At 43.7% G+C, this 22,206-nt stretch overlaps 1 protein-coding gene across 1 annotated transcript in view; it reads left to right on the top strand.

Annotated features, from left to right (window-relative positions):
• Window positions 1-1,482: 1,482 nt before the first annotated feature.
• Window positions 1,483-22,206, top strand: part of LOC136141315 (zinc finger protein 211-like) — a 45,462-nt gene continuing 24,738 nt past the window's right edge. Inside the window, exon 1 of the mRNA XM_065899508.1 lies at window positions 1,483-1,518. Coding sequence (XP_065755580.1) covers window positions 1,483-1,518 — 36 coding nt within the window. The remainder of the gene's footprint in view (window positions 1,519-22,206) is intronic.

Below are 22,206 nucleotides of genomic sequence, written 5' to 3' on the forward strand. Positions count from 1 at the left end.
AGATTCTGGGCACATGCTGGGCTGCTTCACTGAGTCTGAAATAATGTCTCCAAATGAAACTGAGTCCCCCTCAAACGGAGTTCCCTTACAAAGTTTATGATTAATTTCTCTATCCAAAACCTTATTCCCTTTCTTATCCCCTATAACCTCAATCCTGGGCTAAGTGAACACTAATCAACCAGAATCAGATGACTAAAATTGCTGTTGTCAATAACATCACCGTAGGCACTAAAAATGCTCTTATAGATATCATTAACATACAAACTCAGGTTGTTTATCTAAAGCAAGATTAGCTAACAGACCCCGGAGCCATGGACCACGTGGCCAGAGAATTATAAACCAGAAACATCCTGATTCCCATATCCACGATTAAGAAGTGTCACAGCACTTCCCTTGTGGCGCAGTGGTTGAGAGTCCGCCTGCCAATGCAAGGGACATGGGTTCATGCCCTGGTCCGGGAGGATCCCACATGCCGCGGAGCGGCTGGGCCCGTGAGCCATGGCCACTGGGCCTGCGCGTCCGGAGCCTGTGCTCCGCAAAGGGAGAGGCCACAACAGTGAGAGGCCCGTGTACCGCAAAAAAAAAAAAAAAAAGAAATGTCACAAGATAATTAATCCTGGCCTCTTCCTCTTCCCCTTTAAAAAATACCCCTAACTCAGGGGCTTCCCTGGTGGTCCAGTGGTAAAGACTGTGCGCTTCCAATGCAGGTACGCTAACAATGCAGGGGGTGCAAGTTCGATCCCTGGTGGGGAAAGTAAAATCCCACATGCCGGGTGGCATGGCCAAAAAAGAAAAACCAAACAAACAAAAACACCACCCCTAACTCAAAGACCGCATGGGAGTGGATCTGAGACCTGTCTTCCACTCCATTCCTTGGTGCCTTGCAGTAAATGCTGTTCTTGCCTTAACCACAACCAGGTGGCAGTAGATTGGCTTTGTGAAGCCAGCGGACTAAGTTCCGTTTGGTAACACAAACAGCAGCACTCCCACAGATTTTAGTATGGTCCTTTTATGAAGAACAAAATCTGTCCGTATAACTGGAGCCACTGTTTTCCTGTTTTCCAGCACCGCTCATTGTGGAGTTTAGAATTTTCTCCTGAAAAACCTGGTAGGTTCGTTCATCATATGAACTACATTACCCAGAATGCTCAACGGAAAAGGGCAGTATGAGTAACCAATGAGTTCTCAGGAAATAGGCAGTTTCCGTTTGAGGCGCAACTTGTAGGGGCGGGACCTCCGGCCTCCTCCTCAATACATTATTGCCCATTTTAACTGCTATGGGTCAGTTCCGGAGATCCGTGTTAGAAACGGGGTGACGGAATTGGGAAGGTCCGAGTGGAGGCATAGTCCCCATTGCACAGAGGCGGGTCTGAGGCTCGGCGACGCCGCCCGTGGGCCCCGCGCCAGGCCCGGGAGAGGGTCCGCCGTGCCCTGGTCCCACTTCTCCCGCGGCTCCCGGCGCCGCTCCGCTCACAGAGTCCGATGGCGGCGGCGGCGGCTCTTAGGCACCAGTCTCAGGTAAACGGTAGTCCTTCGGGCCCTCACCCCATCAGGCACTAAAGCCCCGAATGCTGGGCACCTGCCCATGCGCCCGCAGGCCAGGCCGCGGTGTCCAGGACGGTGAGGCGGTCGTGGGTGGGGCTCTGTTTCCGACAGTGTGATGGCGCGTGGGAGAGAGTGACAGGTGGAGGGACCCGCAGGTGCAAAGGCTTGGCGGTCGGATTGAGCCGGGAGGATTCGGGAAACCTGGGGTCCATCTGATGTCTGCAGGACACAAAGAAGGTGAAGCGGAGTCATACCCGGACTGTCAGGCTGAGGGTTGTATCTTCATTGTGAGGACCTAAGAAGGCATGGAGAATTTTGAACAAAAGGGGAACAGGATTTACATTAGCGTTTTAAATGTTTCCCAAGGCCCTTCAAAGGAAAAACAGATTTGAGGGGAGTGATGAGGACATGGAAGCACTAGGAGGTTGAATCTTTGTTCAAGTCCATACTGCTGGTAAAGGGTGATACAGAGCACCGAGTAACAGGGGTCAGACGACCAACCTGAAGTCGTCTGGCTCCAAAGCCAGGCAAGGAAGAATACAGGGTGGCATGAGCTTCAACGTTTCTAACCCACAGTTACATTCTTATAAGGCCTGTCTCTTCCCACAGAGTCCGAAGGCTGCAGAAGTACTTATGGAAACAAAACAGGTATGGTAGTGGGTGTCCTAGTACCTTACTGGCTCCAACCCTCACTCGGATGCTTTCTGGTTTGTGGTGTCCTGGGACTCTTATGTGCCATTTTCCCAGTCCTTGGGTCTGGGGACCCTAGAGAAACCCCAAGCCCAGGGTTCTGAGTCTATATCAGGGGTGATATGGAGGTGTTCCCATTTCTGGCGACTAGTGTAAACTAGTGTGGAAGGTTAACCCAGGAGCTGCTACCAGGTTATGCAAATACTTAGTGTTAAAACTGAGCTGGGAGTGTTAAGGAACCACAGGTCTCCCTTTCTGGTATGAACAAAGGAAAGGAATATAGGATGACTGCCTGAGAAATGGGGCATCTATTTTGGAGGTATTGGGAGGTTTGGATCAGAGGAGGGAGGTGATATTACCAAGATCTAAAAAGGCTCCATCTGACTGTAAAGTGGAGAACAGACTGTGGGAGTGAGGGAAGAGCAAGGTGGAGGCTACTGACATAGTCTAGGTGAGGGTTACTGGGCCAGGGCTGTGGTTTAGGAGATGTGATTGGAGTCTGGATGCATGTTCTAAAAAGGGGCAACTAGGTTTTATAGTATGGATGATGAGAGAGTGAAACAGAGAACTCAGGGATAACCCCAGGGTGTTTGGTCTTGGCAGCTGTAGGGATGGAAGCTCCAACTGAGATGAGGAAGTTGGTAGTAGGAGTAATAATCACTGGGGGTATCAGGAGCTTTGTTTTAACCATGTTAAGAGTCTGAGGTATTTCAGAGACCAGTAAGTGGAGGCATCAGATTGTCAGCTGGACTCACAAGTTGGGAAATCAAAAGAGGGGTTCAAGTTGGAGACATTCAAAAAGTGGTAGGTACTATGTGGACCCAAGTAAGTGACCTGTGGTCACAGGAGGTATAATCTTCATGTTACGGTCCTAAAGCTGTTCAGGAAGCAGGAAGTGGAGGATAGAGACTGACTACTTATTCTCTTGCTTGAGTACCTGAGTGATGGTTTTGGGTTTCTTAAGTGCAATTGAGGGAGGTATGTGGCCATAAAGGTAGGGTGTATCAGACATGAGAGCCTGGCAAGTAGCCAAGGCTTCCAAGAGAAGAGTAGATATGAGATGGATGTCAAGGCATAGGAGTGTTTGAGGCAAGATGACATGCAGACCAGAGCTATTTCTTATTCACCACACTATGGACTCACCAAGATTCTGTGAGGATTTTGCTGGGGCCTGGAATGTTTCAATTAGCCTGGTGGATATGGTCAGGGCAAGTATGGTCATTTGTGATAATTAATAGGACTGGGGTGGTTGGTAAGTGGGACTGGGCTTTGAATGAGGGTTAGATGGACAGAGAAGGCTGTCATAGCTGAGGGACAGCAAGAGCAGCACAGAAATGCAAGAGGGCCATGGGCATCCAATGTCGACAGGTGGTTCTGTGTGGCTTAGTCTTAGGCAAGGAATAGCCATACAGGGAGGGAGGCCTTCATAGAAGGATTAGACGTTTCCACCCGCAGTGGGAGCCATGGGAGGTCTAAGCTAATATTGAATCTTGTTTGAATTTGCCAGGCAACTCTGGGTGCTTTCTGCAAAGTTGTATTTTTTTTTTTTTTTTTTTTGCGGTACGTGGGCCTCTCACTGTTGCGGCCTCTCCCGTTGTGGAGCACAGGCTCCGGACGCGCAGGCTCAGCGGCCATGGCTCACGGGCCCAGCCGCTCCGCGGCATGCGGGACCCTCCCCGACCGGGACACGAACCCGTGTCCCCTGCATCGGCAGGCGGACTCTCAACCACTGCGCCACCAGGGAAGCCCCAAAGTTGTATTTTTAAGGCCTAAAATAAAGGCCCATTATCATATGCTACCTTGACATCTAATAAAACCTAGAGTGGCTCAAATGGCCTGAGTGTAAGTTCTCCTCTCGAATTGGTGATCTTGGATAGGGTCTCTCATTTTATCAAGGGGACCAGAGCAGTTCCTTCTCTTAAGAAAAACTCAACTCACATTGGCGGAAATTCCCTGACGGTACAGTGGTTAGGACTCAGCACTCTCACTGCCGGGGCATGGGTTCGATCCTTGGCCGGGGACCTAAGATCCTGCAAGCTATGTGGCAGGCCCCCCAAAAAAGAAAGATCAAATTAGCTTTATTCAACAATTCATGCTTTGGGTAGCATCCCATCTGGCAAATAGAAAGGAGCTCCACTGAGCTGTAGAAAAGGAAACGTTTTTAAATGTGGAAAGGGTGTGGAAAAAGGAAATTATTAGCAAAGAATGCATTGTCTCAGGCAAGGTTGCCCTCCAGTGGGGAACGAAAGGGGTCTATTGGGTGTATTACCTCACTAGTTCTGACCAGGAAATTCCAGGCTGATTAGTTAAAGGTTACTTTCCTGGAGGTTGAAACCGCAGTTAGGTTAGGTATTGAATACTAAGTCTTGGTTTGCTTATGTGGGGTTTAGCACAGTGATTCTGTTTTCACCTTCCATCTCCTTTTTAACATTGCTAATCTTTTTTGAAGTGGGTTTCAGTTCTCTACTGGCCTGCAGAGTTACTCAGAAAAGCCATTTGCATCGTCCTCTAGGAACCAGATTGTACCCCGACCTCTTGATCCTAAAAAACTTCCGCCGCACAACCCCTGGTGGGGTTTTTTCTTTTTTCCAGCGTACAACATTCATGTGGCCCTGTATGGTATGTGATGTCCTCCTCTCCCAGGCTATATCTCTAATTAATAAACTGTTGTTGATCTCATCTGTCCAGTGTCAGGTGTCGTGTCTTCTGCATCGCCATAACCCTAAGACAGGAATTCCAGTGGGGTAAAGAGGAGGTGATTAAAACAAAAATAACATATAGAGAGGCCAGGGAGATGCCTGTGCGCTGGGGCAGTGAGGCGTGGTGGCCATGGGCATGTGGCTGTGGTGTTGAGGGATGTGCAAGTCATGTGTACTTGGAGAGGGAGTGTGTCTGATGGCCCCAGGGCTCTGGTGTTGAGACTTCTGTGTCTTTGGTTGTATTGGGAATAGCTTGACAGGAGTGGGTGGATGCATCTTCCCCAGGCCCACAGCTTAGACACCTGTTTCTCCATCTGCCACTTGTTGCTGATTGTTGGACTTCATGACCAGTGAGCCCATAAGGAGACAACAGCACAAGTTGCACCAGGGCCTGGTTTGTCCCCTGAGTTGGGGGGCTTGGGAGAAGGATGGGCATGGGGTAGATGTGTATGGGATGCATTGTGGGTACTCAGAGAAAAGTTGTTTATGGTTTTATCTGTTCAGCACCATGAAAAGGCACTGTGACCTTTGAAGATGTGGTTGTGTACTTCTCCTGAGAGGAGTGGAGTCTCCTTTATGAGGTTCAGAGACACCTGTACTGTGATGTGATGCTGGAGAACCTTAAACTTAAAACCTCCCTGGGTAAGGTCCTCACACCCACCTCTGTACTGTGAGGTATTCCCTGCTCTCTCTTTTTATCCTAGAGCCTGATCTGCCCTTCCTACATCAGAACCACAGAAACTGCTTCCTTCCACAAGTCCTTAAGTAGGTGCTGTGGTTGGTTGGGATAAGGTGTGTGCACTGCCCTCTTTTCTCCTTGAAAAGCCGCAACACCTTCCCTGCAGCTTCACAAAGAATGATTCAGGGTCAGGCATCTACTGGTCACTATAATTGATCCTTTTTTTTTTTTTTTTTTTGCGGTATGCGGGCCTCTCACTATTGTGGCCTCTCCCGTTGAGAAGCACAGGCTCTGGACGCGCAGGCCCAGCAGCCATGGCTCACGGGCCCAGCTGCTCTGCGGCATGTGGGATCCTCCCGGACCGGGGCACCAACCCTTGTCCCCTGCATCGGCAGGCGGAATCTCAACCACTGTGCCACCAGGGAAGCCCAATAGATCCTATTTTGCTTGCCTTCTCCCTGGCCAGGTAACTGTCCAGATCTAAGGCACCCCTGTACCCCAGATCCTATTTCTTTCCTCTAGCTGACATTTCCTCATGCCTGCTTATGCCAGGAATTGCCATCACTGACGTGGTTACTAATTACGTGGACCATGATCTTTTCTTGCAAGACTCTCCAAAGTTTTCTGTAATAGTTTTCTTTCCTGTGGCCTGTTGTGTGCTGAGTTGTTCTGGCCTAGTACTGGCTGCACTTTTGTAATGTCTTTAAATACTTGCATCACGTGGTTGCCATGTATATTTGCTCATCTTGGGAGTAGGTTAGAGAGCCTTCAGTGGTTCACAAATGGCTATTAATCCAGCCACAACAAGATGGGTCAGGAGGCTGCTGGTTTTGAGTGACACCTTGGGGGGGACATGACGTCAGGGCTGTGTTCAAGTTATAGGAGAAACTCAACTGTGTTTGATTAGTATTTTGTGCCAGTTCTAGTGGCCACACCTCATTTCTGGTGTTCCTTCCCCATTCTTGACACTTCGCTGACTTGTCAACTCTACTTGTCACTTCTACTTTTACCTCCCATGCAGGAGTAATCCTCATCTCTCTGGACTGTTACCTGCTTTTCTTACTGCTCCGTCTGCAGTGTTCTCCAACATTGAGCTTTACATATTGTGTCATGGGTGAGGTGTGCATATATCTTTAAATAGTCCTTGAACACAGGCTACTCTATTGCAGTTGGATATTCTTGGTCCTGGACTTACCCTTCTATTTAGTGGTCATGTGTCACCAGCAAATAAGAACCTGTTGGAAGTTATTTGCAGAGAAACCAGTTGTAGGCCCTGCTGTCCTCCAGATATCCCATCCCACAGTTGTATCCTTCACCTTGTGAGACCTTCCCCATTCTGTGCTCTTTATTCCCTAGTACAGCAAAGTAGCCTGATCCTCAACATGCATCACCTCCCTTGTCCTGCAAACAATCCCATGGACTTGTCCTGAGTTTGTTAAAGACACTCTTGTGTTCTGGTGGCCCTCTCCAGCCACATACTGTGTTATCTACCATCATCTACAAGAATGCATTATAAAAATATACATGGCTCTGCAGTGTGAAGAGGCAACATGAGGTTTGCAGAAGGCAGCTGGAAGAGCAGAAGACAGAAATACAACTGCCCTATAAATTTTAGGTTTCATAACTATCAAAACACATATCCCTTCTTCTGGGTTCCACTAAATAATATGAAGTACAAAGAGAGAGAGAGAGAAGATGACATCTAAGACCTGTCTTGACTTCAGCTCAGTAACATTTCCTCTTCATTTTGCCAGGAGTAAATCCATATGGAGAAGATTCCAAGTCTGGGAAGCCACTCTAGATGGCTCATCATTCTCCTGTGTTCCCTTTTCATGGAAGTTTAGTACAAGGTCACTGCATACATTTAGTAAATTATCTGTGGCCAGGTATGTTCTTGGATCAGAAAGATAGAGAACAAACACATGGGGTAAAGCCAAAGAGAGTAATATAGCAAACAAAGGAGAGAGAAGTGGGAGAGAGAGAAAATGAGCTATGATTTATGGTAGAAATCACACATAGATGTCAGGAAGTGGCACAATTCTGAAAATGAGAGACTGTTAGAGTTATATATATGGTTTTTGAACATGGAAAGCATTAATGTATAATATTTTAAGTCAATTACTTCCTCAAGGTGTAGAGAATGAGAAGCAGTTCATTAGCAAGAATAGGGAGGAAGCTATATAGAGCGAAACTACAATCTATATTCATGAAAATCCAGATTCTTAGACAGATGGGACAGTATAATGTCTTCAACAACGAAAATTAAGAACTGACATAACTGCAAGTCAGGAACTGAAGGAAAGTACATTTTCTAACACAATTGAAGTGAGATGGACTTCAAAGGAGGATAATCAAAATAGAATTCTAATAGAGGTTTATTTTGCTAAGCCAACAAACTCTCCCTGGGCCATGATATTAGGAGAATTGATAGGAGCAGTGTTTAGAAGCAGTGTGAATTCACAAAGAGAAGAAAGTTCATTCAAAAACAGCAGTAATAGGAACGACCTGACACTGCTGTGTTCCATGATGGGGTGTTACTCTCTGAATCCCAGTCCATGTGGGCTGTAAACCTGGCATTCCCCCTTCCATCAGGACATCTGAGGTTCTTTTACTGTACAGAAGACATGGCAGGGCTATGCACTGGGGATCTCAATGTATGTGACTAGAATCCTCTTGCACCTTCTTTCTAGAATCATGAGCTTATATTCTAAAACTCTTCTTAGATTCAGCATACACTTGGATGACAATATTGCACCTTCCTGTCCATGAACATGGAATGTCTCTCCATTTATTTAGTTTTTCTTTGATATCTTTCATCAGAATTTTATAGTTTTTCCCAAATAGCTCTTGTATATGTTTTGTTAGGTTTATACCTGAGTATTTCATTTTGGAGAGGTGCCAATGTAAATGGTAATGTATTTTTAACTTCAAATTCCATTCATTCATTGCTGGTGTATAGGAACAACCTTGCTATAATTGCTTACTGGATTGAGGATTTGTGTTGTTTTGATTCAGATTTTATACATAGACATTTGTATCATTTGTTTACAGAGACAGTTTTATTTCTTCCTTCCCAATCTGTATACGTTTCTATTTTATTTTCTTGTCTTACTGAATTAGCTAGGACTTCCAGGACAATGCTGAAAAGCAGTGGGTAGCAGGACATACTTGCCTTGTTCCTGATCTTAGTGGGGAAGTTTTGAGCTTCTCACAAGTAATTATTATGTTAGCTGTTACATTTTTGTAGATTTTCTTCATCAAATTGAGAAAGTTCCCCTCTATTCCTAGTTTGCTGAGAGTTTTTATCATAAATCACTGTTGGATTTTCTCAAATGTTTTTTCTACATCTATTGATGTGACTGTGATTTTTCTTCTTTTAGCCTATTGATGTGATGGATTACATTAATTTGTATTTGACTGTTAAACCAGCCTTGCATACCTAGGATAATCCCACTTGGTTGTGGTGTATAATTCTTTTTGCACATTGTTGGATTTGCTTCTGTGCTCATGAGAGATATTGGTCTGTAGTTTTCTTGTAATGTTATTGTCTGGTTTTGGTATTAGAGTAATGCTAGCCTCATAGAATGAGTTAGGAAGTATTTCCTCGGCACATTTCATCTGGAAGAGATTGTAGATAACTGGTGTAATATCTTCCTTAAATATTTGGCAGAATTCACCAGTGAACCCATCTGGGCCTGGTGCTTTCTGCTTTTGAAGTTTATTAATTATTGATTCAAAGTCTTCAGTAGAAAGTAAGAATAGACAATCTGAATAGGTCTTTTTATTTTATTTTTAAATTCATTTATTTTTCTCTTTTGGCTTCATTACACAGCATGTAGGATCTTAGTTCCCCAACCAGGGATTGAACCTGTGCCCCTGCATTGGGAACACAGAGTCTTAACCACTGGACCACCAGGGAAGTCCCCAGCCTATATCTTTTAAATAAGTTAATAAATGCCAAAAAAAGTATTTGAGAAAATCCAACACCCATGCTCTCCTGTTTTCAATTTCATTAGTTTCTACTCTAATTTTTATTATTTCTTTTTCTGCTTTGGATTTAATTTGGATTTCTTTTTAGAGTTTTCTAGGATGGAAGTTTAGACTAATGATTTTGTATTTTCCTTTTATGCTGTAAATTTTCCTCTAGGCACTGCTTTCACTGCAACCTACAAGTTTTGACAAGTTGTGTTTTCATTTAGTTCCAAATAGTTTGAAATTTCTCCTTGACGTATGTGTTATTTAAAAGTATTTTTTTAAATCTCCATGTATTTTGGGATTTTCCAGCTATCTTTTTCTTTTTGATTTCTACTTGAATTCCATTCTGGTCTGAGAGCAGACATTGTATGATTTCTATTCCTTCACTCCTGACTGCTGGAGTTGTCCATTTCTGGTAGACGGGTGTTGAAGTCTCCCAAATATAATAGTGGATTCATTTATTTCTTTTCATCTGGAACTCTAGGTCCGCTTTCACACTCACAAAGCAGAATTTATCTCCTCATAGTTTCCATCTGACTTCCTCTATATTCAAGCCGCAACAGGAGATTGTCAGTTGCAGTCTTTCTTCTTATACTTCAGATCTGCCTGACTTCCACTTCTGTCTTAGCCAGAACAAGTTCTCTACTTTTAAGAGTGCATGTGATTACATTAGGCCAACCTGAGTAATCTCTATTTTAAAGTCAAACGATTAGCAACTTTAATTACATCTGTAAAGTTCTTTTACCATGTAACATAACATATTCATGGGAGTAACCCCAGGAGTCAAAGTTCACAGCCATCAAAACTCTGCCAACCACAGTCTCTTTTCCTAATTCACCTTTGGGTTTTATAGCAGATTTCACACTTTATCTTCTCAATAGTAAGTCTGACATTATTTTATTTATATAAATCTACTCATAATTTATCCACACAACTCAACCATGAGATAAATATCCACATATAACTGCAACTACCATTGTATGGCACAACTTGACTTAAACTCCAGGTTTTCCATGTTCAACACAATGTGATTAAGCAGCAGTTTGCTTGTAAGTACATCTGATGATCTCTGCTTTTGTTGTTTTGAAATTAAATGTATCATTTTGAGTAAGGTCTTTATTTTGCTTATTTATTTTCATTTTATAGGCTAATCTTTTGCTCTTCTCATGATATTAACCTGGGGGCTCACTCTCTGGGTCTGTGAAGAATTGATACTGATGCTGCCTGTGTGTTTAGGTCTTACTCTTGCCCCTCATGACAGGGACCTCATTAGGAAGAGACCTAGCACATAAGCCTAATATCTACCAATGTTCTACACGATGAATACTTAGGCGATGATGATGATGACACAAAAAAGTCTCCTACAGTTCTTGCTGTACAGTTATTAGATTTTCACACAGACACACATACATACACAACAGCTAGGTTTATTAACTGTACAGCATGATAGTTATTTACTATTCATTAAGTGGAAGTGGATTATCATAAAGGTCTTCATTCCTGATGTCTTCATGTTGAGTAGGGTGAGGAGGCGGAGGAAGAATCAGTCTTGCTGTCTTGGAGTGGCAGAGGTGATAGAGGGGGAGGAGGTGGAAGGGGAGGCTGGAGAAGCAGGCACACTCAGTGGAACTTCACAGAAATACATCATTCCTGTCTGACAAATATTGTATGATTTATCATTTCACTTTACATGAGGTCCTGGGAGTCATCAGAAAGTAGAATTGTGGTTGCCGACATCTAGGGATATGAGGAAATAGGAAGTTATTGTTTCATGGGTACAGAGTTTCAGTTTGGAATGATGTAAGAATTCTGGAGGTGGATAGTCTTGATGGTCGCGAAGCAATGTTAATGTACTTTCTGTCACCAAATTGTATATTCAAAATCGTTTAAATGGTGCATTTTTCATTATGTATATTTTACCATAATAAAAAATGTAAAAATAATAATTACTCAAAGATGACTTTCTAAAATGTGTGTGTTATTTACTAATGAAGTTCAGGGATTTCCTGATAATACCATTTAGGAAATTTTCAGTGTTTTGGAGTTCTGAGTTTGGAAGTGTTGTGGAAACATAATTATAAATAAAATGTCCTGTTAACCCAGAAAACCTCTGCACATAAATAGAAGAGAAAGAAAACGTTGTTTTCTGTTGAATAAGCATTAAAGCAGAATGTGATGTGCATTACAGGCAATCTAGTAAGGAGACTGTGAATTAAGTAAGAAATCTCATCCTTTTATATAGCCAGGCAATACAATCCGTTACATAGGTGTTTTTGAGATAAATGAGAACTAGTTCTCAAGTTAGAGGATTTTTGACAGTACCAGTTTTCATATAGTTCATGATAAATTTACCATGTAATTGGGGTGGCCATTGGCATCTGCTAAGTGTCTTTATCTAAAAGAAATATAAATTTCTTTTACCTTTATGACAGGAGGCAGTTTTATAAATTAGACCCAGGCACCTGCTGAAGTTAGGCTCCTACTCTTCCACAAAAACTGAAACATAAGGGTGCTGTCTTCCGTGATGGTTGAATTTCAAAGAGCTGTCTCTCTCTCAGGTCCTGGAGAGAAAGATTCCCAGATTGTAAAACTGACAAAAGGCATATATAGCCTTTAAAAATATTTTCTTATATAATAATGGGCAAAGGAAAAAAAAACAAGTTTTTTCAAGTAAATGCCCTAAGAGAAAGTGAATGCGGTGATGAAACTCTCCTTTTTAGCCTCAGCGGATTTATTTTTCTTTTATAAATTTGTATTTACTGTTACAAAACTCACTGCTAATTTGAACTTTAAGCTGATCCCCAAAAGATTTATTTGCATTTTCTTTTTATTAAAATTTATTTTTAAAAATTTGGGTGTGCATTGGGTCTTTGTTGCTGCACGTGGGCTTTCTCTAGTTGCGGCGAGCAGGGGCTCTAGGGAGCGGCCTTCAGTAGTTGTGGCTCGCGGGCTCTAGAGCGCAGGCTCAGTAGTTGTGACACATAGGCTTAGTGGCTCCGCGACATGTGGGATCTTCCAGGACCAGGGCTCGAACCTGTGTCCCCTGCATTGGCAGGTGGATTCTTAACCACTGTGACATCGCCACCGGGGAAACACCTATTTGAATTTTCTAAGCATATTGGTTGGATGAAGTTCCTTTCAAATGCAGAGGAAAAAGTCCTAGGGATATGCGGGCTTCTGGAGGCTTTTTTTTTTTTGCGCGGTATGCGGGCCTCTCACTGTTGTGGCCTCTCTCTTTGCGGAGCACAGGCTCCGGACGCGCAGGCTCAGCGGCCATGGCTCACGGACCCAGCCGCTCCGCGGCATGTGGGATCTTCCCAGACTGGGGCACGAACCCGTGTCGTCTGCATCGGCAGTAGAGGCTTTTGAAGACTGGAAGAACTGAAGCAAATTCAAGAATTGTGTGTGTCCCCATGTAACCCATTTTCTTATTTTTGAAACTGCTACCTGGCCAAATGCTCAGTACTGAGAACTACAGTAGTAGTTGTAGTAGGTGAAAGGTGAGAAATTTTTCAGAGGAGACCTAATGGGTCACTTGAGTGTTTATTTATGTAGGAGAAATGATAAGAGTCGTTAAAAAATTCAATTAAAATAAATTATTTTTTAAAGATTGTATTTTTTAACCATTTAACTTTAGTTTTAAGTACTAAATGAATATTTTTAATGAAATATAAGTAATTTTTAGCAAAATTTGACAGCCATTAGCACCTAAGAGCAACTTTCAAAGACCTACATTTTCATGTAGTCTTTATTGTCCATATTTAATAATCATTTGTCTTTTATTATGAGTAACTTATAAACAGTACTTGGTAATTGAAAAATAGTCTTACCTGTGGCTAAATGTGTAATTCTGCAGTTCTGTGGTGTCTGCTTTACTTCAAATTGATTGGAAAATTGTTTTAATCTTTTTATATTTAATCATGTAAAATGCTTTTTAATGTGTGCAGATATGAAGCACATAACTTGTCTAAATATTATTTCAATCTAGAATATTTAGGTAATGTGGTTGTTATTAATGATAAATTTTGCTGAAATAAGTTATATTTATTACCACTAATAAAGCATCATAGTAACATTACCTCCCAGAATGAGTTTTTCTTTTCAACATTAGTTTATATTCCTGTAGTAAATTAAGACGCTGCATGGATTTTTTTTCAATATTTTAATTTGACGGTTTCCTATTATTTACAGACTCAAACTTTTTAGTAATTGCTCAGTGACTTATTAGATGGTCTCTTGAATGTGGTGCCATTACCTTGAAATGTTGAGTCTTTTTATTCTTTTCACCAACAAATGTTGACTTTGAAATCTGTCCTAATTTAAGATCCTCAAAATTATCTGTTGTTCCCTTACCATATTTTTCAAAAGCATAAATATTATGTGAACTTTTTTATGCCTATTATAGTGCAGTGATCTGTAAGGGGCCTCATCCTCTCCTGTTTCCACAACTTTACATGGTATTTACAGTGAGAAACTTGTGGTCACTTAAATATATGCGAATTAAAAAATCAATGTCAAAACTCATTACTGCAGAGACTGAATATCATCTTTGGTAATGATTCATTCTTCAAAATTGTTTTATGATTCTATATCTTAATAGATGTAAAAGACATCTGAAGAAAATAAAGCAATTTCCTTCACTCTTTGATCTGAACACACTCAATACTTCAGTATAGGAATGAACACAGCTCATAGTGCTTCTAACTCTCCATTATCTGTTCTTTGCAATCCTTGCACGTGTTTCTTCTTACACTATCTGTCAGTGGGTTCTACATTAGCAACAAAATGAAAATTAAAAACGTTCACCTTCAGAGGATATGGCTAGCGTCCTGATCAGTGTCACTTGGGAAATCTCTCATAACTGTAAGTCAGCTTATTATTACATAACGATAAGGAAATTGGGTTTGGAGATGTATATTTTGTGATGCGTCTGTTAGAATCCAAAACCTAACTCCAATTTGTAAAAGTGTTTAATAAAGTCCTACACTGAGTTTTAGTTTTTGAAACCCTCAGAACCACTTTGGGTTTTTTCAAGTGTGTTGTAGGTTCTGGTTGTGATACAGTAACAGACTGACTCACACCCCTACCATAAACGACTATAAAAGTGGCAAAATACGCAGAGTTCCTGCTTTGAGGAGTGGGATGGCACACAGCACAGGGCTGTGAGCTTGAGGGAAGGACGGCACAGTGGGTGAGGTCGCATCCTCCCATCCTCCTGCCAGGGCACTTTCTAAATCTGCACGGGGAAATGGAGCCCAGAAAGCAGAGGTGGAGGGACCAGAGCTCAGAGCCCAGGGCTGCAGAGGCAGCTGGAAATTCCGTGGCTGCATCTTTTCAGGGGGCCCTACCCAGGGAGAGGTGTTCTGAAACCTCAGGCCGGACCTCCCAGGAGCAGAGACCCTTGCTCTTGAATCAGAGGTCAGGTATGGACAGGTGCCACCAGTCACTGCATCCCAGCTTCCCCCTCCAGAGACAATGTCCTCACCTCTGGCTCAAAACTTGAGGCCCCACTTCCTCCTACTCCAGAAGCTGATTCCCCACCTGTAGCACCTAAGCAATGCTGGCCCCTCTCTTGCACACGTGTCCATGCCATCTCAGGGGCCTGCCCTCTGGTCAGGGGGTGGCTTCTTGGACTCCACATTTGTAACCTCAGCTGGACCTGACTCCTGGGACATAATTATCAGCCTCTAGACCTTCAGGCCATCACTACTTGGTCTGGTTTTTCTGCCCATAGGGAACATCATTGGGATTGGACTGGCACTTGAGGACTCTGGTCACCTCTGAAGAATTTTCTTTGGCCTTGGAGAAGGGCCCATACAGGGACTGAGAAGTGAGAGTAGCCACGAGCCATGAGCTCACAGCAGCTGGCCAGCCATGGTACATGCAGAAGACAAAATGCAAGGCAGTCTTTAAAAGGAGGTAGCTTTAGGTCTACAAGGTTTTGAGAGAAGGAAGTATCAGAAAATATTGGGTGTAAAATGAGAAAGTAGCTTTACATTACATTAGTTCCAGATGTACAGCATAGTGATTCAGGGGGACTTCTGTTATTGCAAGAAACACAGTGACCTGGTCCACAGAAACTTCAATGGTGCAATGGAATATTCTTGAAAATGTATCAGAATCACCCGGAAGATTATTAAAACACAGATTCTAGAGCCTGACCCACAAAATGTCTGCTTCACTAGGTTGGGTTTTGAAATGAAAATGAGCGTTTCATGGTGAAGGTCCAGGGATCAGACTTGAAAACCAGGGTTCGTTGAAAAATTACGCTTCCTGGTTCCACGATTCAATCCACCATAGAGGAAGTCTGCAGACGCCCAGAGGCGGAGCCAAGGTTTCTCACACATCCCCTGAGTGTCTTTGCAGTGAGCAAGTCCGGCTAATGGCCAACTTGGCTAAAGTCCTAGCCAGGCCCTCCACTGCCAAGAAGCCCTATGAGGCTCCACCCACCAAAGCTATCTAGCCACGTGCTTATTCTGGCTAGAATTTATTCCCAAAATTCCCATATAGTTCTTCCTCATCTCCTTCACGTTTTTGCGCAGTGATTACTCAGCTCTGTAATCTGCATACCACACTCTATCCCTAAGTACATTTACCTTATGTTCTTTCCATTATGCCTCCTACACTGAACATACTATATGACTTAACATTTCTGCTTTCATGATTCCTGTGTCCTCCTGAATATAATATAACCCCTAGAAGGGCAGGAGTCTTTGTCGCTTTTGTATCCCAATGTCTCCCACGCATCTACAATAAGTTCTTGAAGCCAAATATTTACTCATTTATCATTTACCAGAACAGTGACTAAACAAGACACTTTGGCTTCAACTTCCCTGTGTATTTTTGCAATTCCATGTACTCTCAATGTCCTCTTTAACTTTTCCTGAACGCTCATATTGCATAATGACTTCAAGCATGAAGAGGAATCACATTTTGGAGACAGTGTTCAGAGAGATTGTTCTAGTCACATGTTCAGCTTAATTGTACCTCTTCTCAGACATCACTGCTAAAACTTCTCTAAGATTTTCACCTTTTTACCATACACTGATACTTTCTCTGAGACGTTTCTGACACAATCTCTGAATCACTACATAGTCATTAATAGCTTTCTATAATTTGAATTTTATAACTTTTTCCCAGATAATATCAATTCCTCATGCAGAACAGTCTCTGTAATCACAGGGGAAATGATAACCACTTCCCAACAATGATATGAGATCATGGTTTAAGTTACCCCATTTATTTTGGGGTTCAGAACATCTTTTTCATACATGCTCTACCTGTGAACACCGCACCCATTGTCCCATATCAATACAGCATATCTTTCATTGTTCTATTTTTGAGATTGATGTCAGATTCCCAAAAAGAAGTTAACTATCAAGCTATCCAAAAATTTACTAAATGGATAAAAATATTGCTTACTAAATTGGGCACAATAATTTACTATGCTGTTAGAAGTATTTTCTGAAGTGACTACAGAGATCCACCTGTGTACTCCTGCTTTGAGTAGCCCAGCATCCCTCTACTGTCTTTCCTGTCATGGACCATCTGGAGTGTTTTTTCTCTTCTCCTTGACCAAACATACAGAGACTGTTAAAACTGAGTCTAACACTTCATAGTGTATAGATTTAATTCCAACATGGTAATGTTTATTTTTCATTATTAATTTATTTTTATTGAAGTATAGTTGTTTTAAAATATTAGTTAGTTCCAGGTGTACAACATAGTGATTCAATATCTTTATAGGGATTCCCTGGGGCGCAGTGGTTAAGAATCCGCCTGCCAATGCAGGGGACGTGGGTTCAAGACCTGGTCCGGGAAGATCCCACATGCCGTGGAGCAACTAAGCTCGGGTGCAACAACTACTGAGCCTGCACGTTAGAGCCTGCGAGCCACAACTAATGAAGCCCGTGTACCTAGAATCCGTGCTCTGTAATAAGAGAAGCCACTGCAATGAGAAGCCGGCGCACCGCAATGAAGAGTTGTCCCCACTCTCTGCAACTAGAGAAAGCCTTCACGCAGCAACAAAGACCCAATGCAGCCAAAAATAAATAATTAAAATTAAAAAGAAATATTTTTATAGATTATACTCCATTTAAAGTTATTAAAAACAGTGGCTATACTTCCCTGTGCTATACAATATATCCTCGTTGCTTATCTATTTTATACATAGTGAAACTGAGCAGGACCCTGTTGGGCCTTCCCTGGGGCAGACACCCCCAATCCCCATGTCTCCTGACTTTCCTCCCCACCCCTCCTCCAGTCTTGCTGCACAGCTTGTGGGATCTTAGTTCCCCCGACCAGGGATTGATTGGACCTGGGTCCTCAGCAGTGAGAGCGTGGAGTCCTAATCCCTTGACTGCCAAGGAATTCCAGACCTGACTCTTGTTAATAGAAAAGTTTTAGCCTCCTAAGCCTTTCCCGAATTCCAAAAAGCAAAATCAGAGAAGTGAGAAAATGCAGAAACAAAGGAAAGCAGTCAAGCAAGACAAAATAATAATAGTTTAGCCATAAAACAAAGCCAAGGACCTTTAGTTCCTCCTCAAGGGCTATAGATAATATCTTGAGCCATATCCTTGAATTGTTTTGCAGAAACTAAAACCACCACCAGGTGGAAGAAGTTAACTGCGTGCTGACAACCAGCACATAGACTCCAGACCAGTTGGAGCCAGAAAACTGATAATTGAGATTCCGAAAATATCACCATTACCTCATCATCAACCAGAGAATTGTGCACAAGCTGATCATACATCCTGCCACCCTCCCTCCTCACACTGTCTTTAAAAACCCTTCTTTGAAAGCCATTGGGGAGTTCAGGTCTTTTGAGCATGAGCTGCCTGTTCTTGCTGGTGCCTGCAATAAGCCCTGTACTTTCCTTCACCACAACTGAGTGTCAATGGATTGGCTTTGCTATGCATCAGGTGAACAGCCCAAATTTGGTTTGGTAGCAATAGCAGTTTGTGTCTCTTAATCCCATACCCCTATTTTGCCCATCCCCCATGAAATGATTATTAGCTTCTGCTACCAGTGGACACATTTTGTGTCTGAATGACTAGGAATGATATGTGCATTTGGATCTCTGTCCTGTGGGAGGCTTCTGTAACAATATGTTTAGTCTCAGGGAGCATGATGAAGTTCACAGGGTCTGAACTAATACATCAACCTTGGCTGAACGTCTGCAGGCAACACAACATCCCCCAGAAACCCTGAGATCTACCCCTTAAGAATGGACAAGTCCCTGGGTCTTCCCTGGTGGCACAGTGGTTAAGAATCCACCTGCCAATGCAGGGACCATGGGATCGATCCCTGGTCTGGGAAGATCCCACATGCTGCGGAGCTACTAAGCCCATGCACCACAACTATTGAACCTGCACTCTAGAGCCCGTGCTCGGCAGCAAGAGAAGCCACCGCAATGAGAAGCTCGCGCACCCAAAGGAAGACCCAAAGCAGCCAAAAATAAAAATAAATAAATAAATTTATTTTTTTTAAAACAAGGACAACCGCCTTCTAAGTCCTTTGGTCCGCTGACTCCATTTCCCAGAGCCCCGCAGGGGTCTAAGTCCACGCGCAGGTTACCCCAAGTGTGGGAACTACATTACCCAGAATGCTCTGCGTCGACCAGCCGCCTTGTTGAGCCAATGAAGGCTCAGAACAGAGGCGTTTCCGTAAGGGTTGCCTAGCGTGGGCCGGGACTTCCGGCGTCCTCCTCCGGGCGGTCATTTTGGCTGCTCGGGTGTGTTCATACGGACAGAAGTTCTGGAGCGTTTAGTGGGGCTGACGGGACAGGACCGAGAAAGTGACGGGGCAGTCGTTGTTCCCGCTGCACAAAGGCGAGTCTGAGGCTCGGCCGCGGCGCCGCCCGAGATGATCCGCACCAGGGCCGGTTTAAGAACCGCCGGCCCGCTCCTGGCCCCGCTCCGCCCACAGGCCTGGATGGCTGCGGCCGCTCGGAGGGACCCGCCTCAGGTAAACGCTCGTCCTCGGGCACTCACTCCACCAGACACTAAAGCCCCAAATGCTCTCGTCCATGCAGCCCAGGCCCCGGTGTCCAGGACGGTGAGGCGCTAGTATATGGACTCCTGTTTCTGACAGTGGTCAACACCTCAGCTTTCCTGTTTAATTTTACTATCGGGGGTGTGATTAGATATGGGAGAGGGTTACAGGCACAGGAACCGGCATGTACAAAGGCTTGGAGTTGCGATTGAGCCGTGAGGATTCGGAAAACCTGGGCTCCGTTGTGCCTGGCGAGGAACAAAGTTTGAGGCGGAGTCGCGCCTGGAATAGCAGGCTGAGGCCTCTGCCTATATTCTCAGAACTCTGATCGCTGCGGAAAATTTTAAACCAAGGGGGGACACAGACTACATTAGGATTTTAAAAGTTTCCCAAAGGCTGTTCAACGGAGGAACAGACTGAAGGAGGAGGATGAAGTATTAGGGCACCAGGAGGTTGGATCTTCGTTCAAGCACACAGAGCTAGTAAGGTGAGACACTGAGGCACGGAGGTTAGGTATCCAGCCCTAGTTCACCAGGCTCAAGGGCCAGGCGTGGGCACACAGGGCCCTGAACCCACTGAAACCTGACATGGTTATATTCATTCATCTGTAATCTGTCTCTTAAAACATGGCTGTAGAAGCGCTTATGGGGCCTATACCGGTACGTGTAGAGTGTCCCAGTCCCTTACTGATCCCTACCCCCACCCATATATTCTCTGTATTGTGGTGTCCTGGTATTCGTTAAGGACCCAAGCTCAGGATCCCGAGTCTACGAAGGATTATATTGAGGTATTAACATTTCTGGCACCGAATGTAAACGGATGTGGAAAGGTTATCTCAATACCAGGATGTAAAAATGTTTAGAGGTAGAGCTGAGTTGAGATCATTAAGATAAGATCTCCTTTCCATCAGGTGGGAAGAAGGAGCAGGAAGACAAGATTCAGGACTGGAATGGCTGCCTAAGAAGTTGAGTATCGGGCTTCCCTGGTGGAGCAGTGGTTGGGAATCTGCCTGCCAATGCAGGGGACATGGGTTCGAGCCCTGGTCTGGGAAGATCCCACATGCCGCGGTGCAACTAGGCCTGTGAGCCACAACTACTGAGCCTGCGCGTCTGGAGCCTGTGCTCTGCAACAGAAGAGGCCACAACAGTGAGAGGCCCGCGCACCACGATGAAGAGTGGCCCCCGCTCGCCGTAACTGGAGAAAGCCCTCGCACAGAAACGAAGACCCAACACAGCCAAAAACAAATTAATTAATTTTAAAAAAAATAAAAGAAGTTGAGTATCTATTCTGGAGGTGATAGGAAGTTTGGATCAGAGGAGGGGAATGATCTTACCTAGGTTTTTTAAAAATAAATTTATTCATTTATTTATTTTTGGCTGCATTGGGTCTTCATTGCTACGTGCGGGCTTTCTCTGGCTGTGAGCGGTGGTTACTCTTCATTGTGGTGTGCAGGCTTCTCATTGCGGTGGCTTCTCTTTGTTGCGGAGCATGGGGTCTAGGCACGTGGGCTCAGTAGTTGTGGCTCGTGGGCTCTAGAGCGCAGGCTCAGTAGTTGTGGCTCATGGGGTTTAGTTGCTCTGCAGCATGTGGGATCTTCCCGGACCAGGGCTCGAACCCATGTCCCCTGTATTGGCAGGGGGATTCTTAACCACTGCGCCACCGGGGAAGTCCCTTACCTAGGTCTTAACAGGCTGCATATAGCTGCATAGTGGAGAACAGATTGTGAGACTGAGGGAAGAGGAAGGAAAACCAGGGTGGAGGCTATTATATTGGGCCACTTGAGGGTTCATGGAACAGAGTGGTAGCTTAGAAGTGGCTGGATTCTGAATGTGTTTTTATTAAGGATTAACTAGATTTCTTAATGTGGAAGGAAAGTGTCTTGTTCTGCTTGGGTTGCTATAACAAAATACCGTAAGCTAGATGACATATAAACAGCAGGAGTTTATTTCACACAGTTTTGGAGGTTAGAAGTCCAAGATCAGGATGCCTTTATGGTCAGGTTCAGATGAGGGCCTGCTTCCTGGTTCATAGACACCATCTTCTCACTGTGTCCTTACATGGTGGAGAACAGAGAGAGGAGCAAGGTCTCTCGTGACATTTATAAGGGTGCTAATTCTATTCACGTGGGGCCTGCCTTCATGACCTCATCTAATCCTAATTTCCTCCCAAAGGCTCCGGCTCCTAATACCATGAGATTGGGAGGTTTTGTGTCAACTATGAATTTTGGGGGGACATAAACATTCAGTTTTATAATAGAGAGTGAAACAGAGGATTCAGAGATGAATCCAAGTGGGTTTTTTTCCCTGAAATATTATATAATTGATTTCTATTAGTTTCAGTTGTACAGCATAGTAATTAGATATTTTTGTACATTCCAAAATGATGACCATGATAAGTCTTGTTGCTGTCACCATTCAAAGTTATTACAATATTATTGACTATGTTCCCTACTCTGTACACTACATCCCTGTGACTTACTCATTTTGTACATGGAAGTTTGTTTTGCTGTTACCATGAGGTTTTGATATAGCAGTCTATATATATATATATATATATATATATATATATTGTTTTAAGTTGCTGGTCTCTTAATGTCAAATGCATTTCCAATATCCTGCATTTGTA

The sequence above is a fragment of the Phocoena phocoena genome, chromosome 20 (assembly GCF_963924675.1).
Source record: "Phocoena phocoena chromosome 20, mPhoPho1.1, whole genome shotgun sequence".
NCBI lineage: Eukaryota > Metazoa > Chordata > Mammalia > Artiodactyla > Phocoenidae > Phocoena > Phocoena phocoena.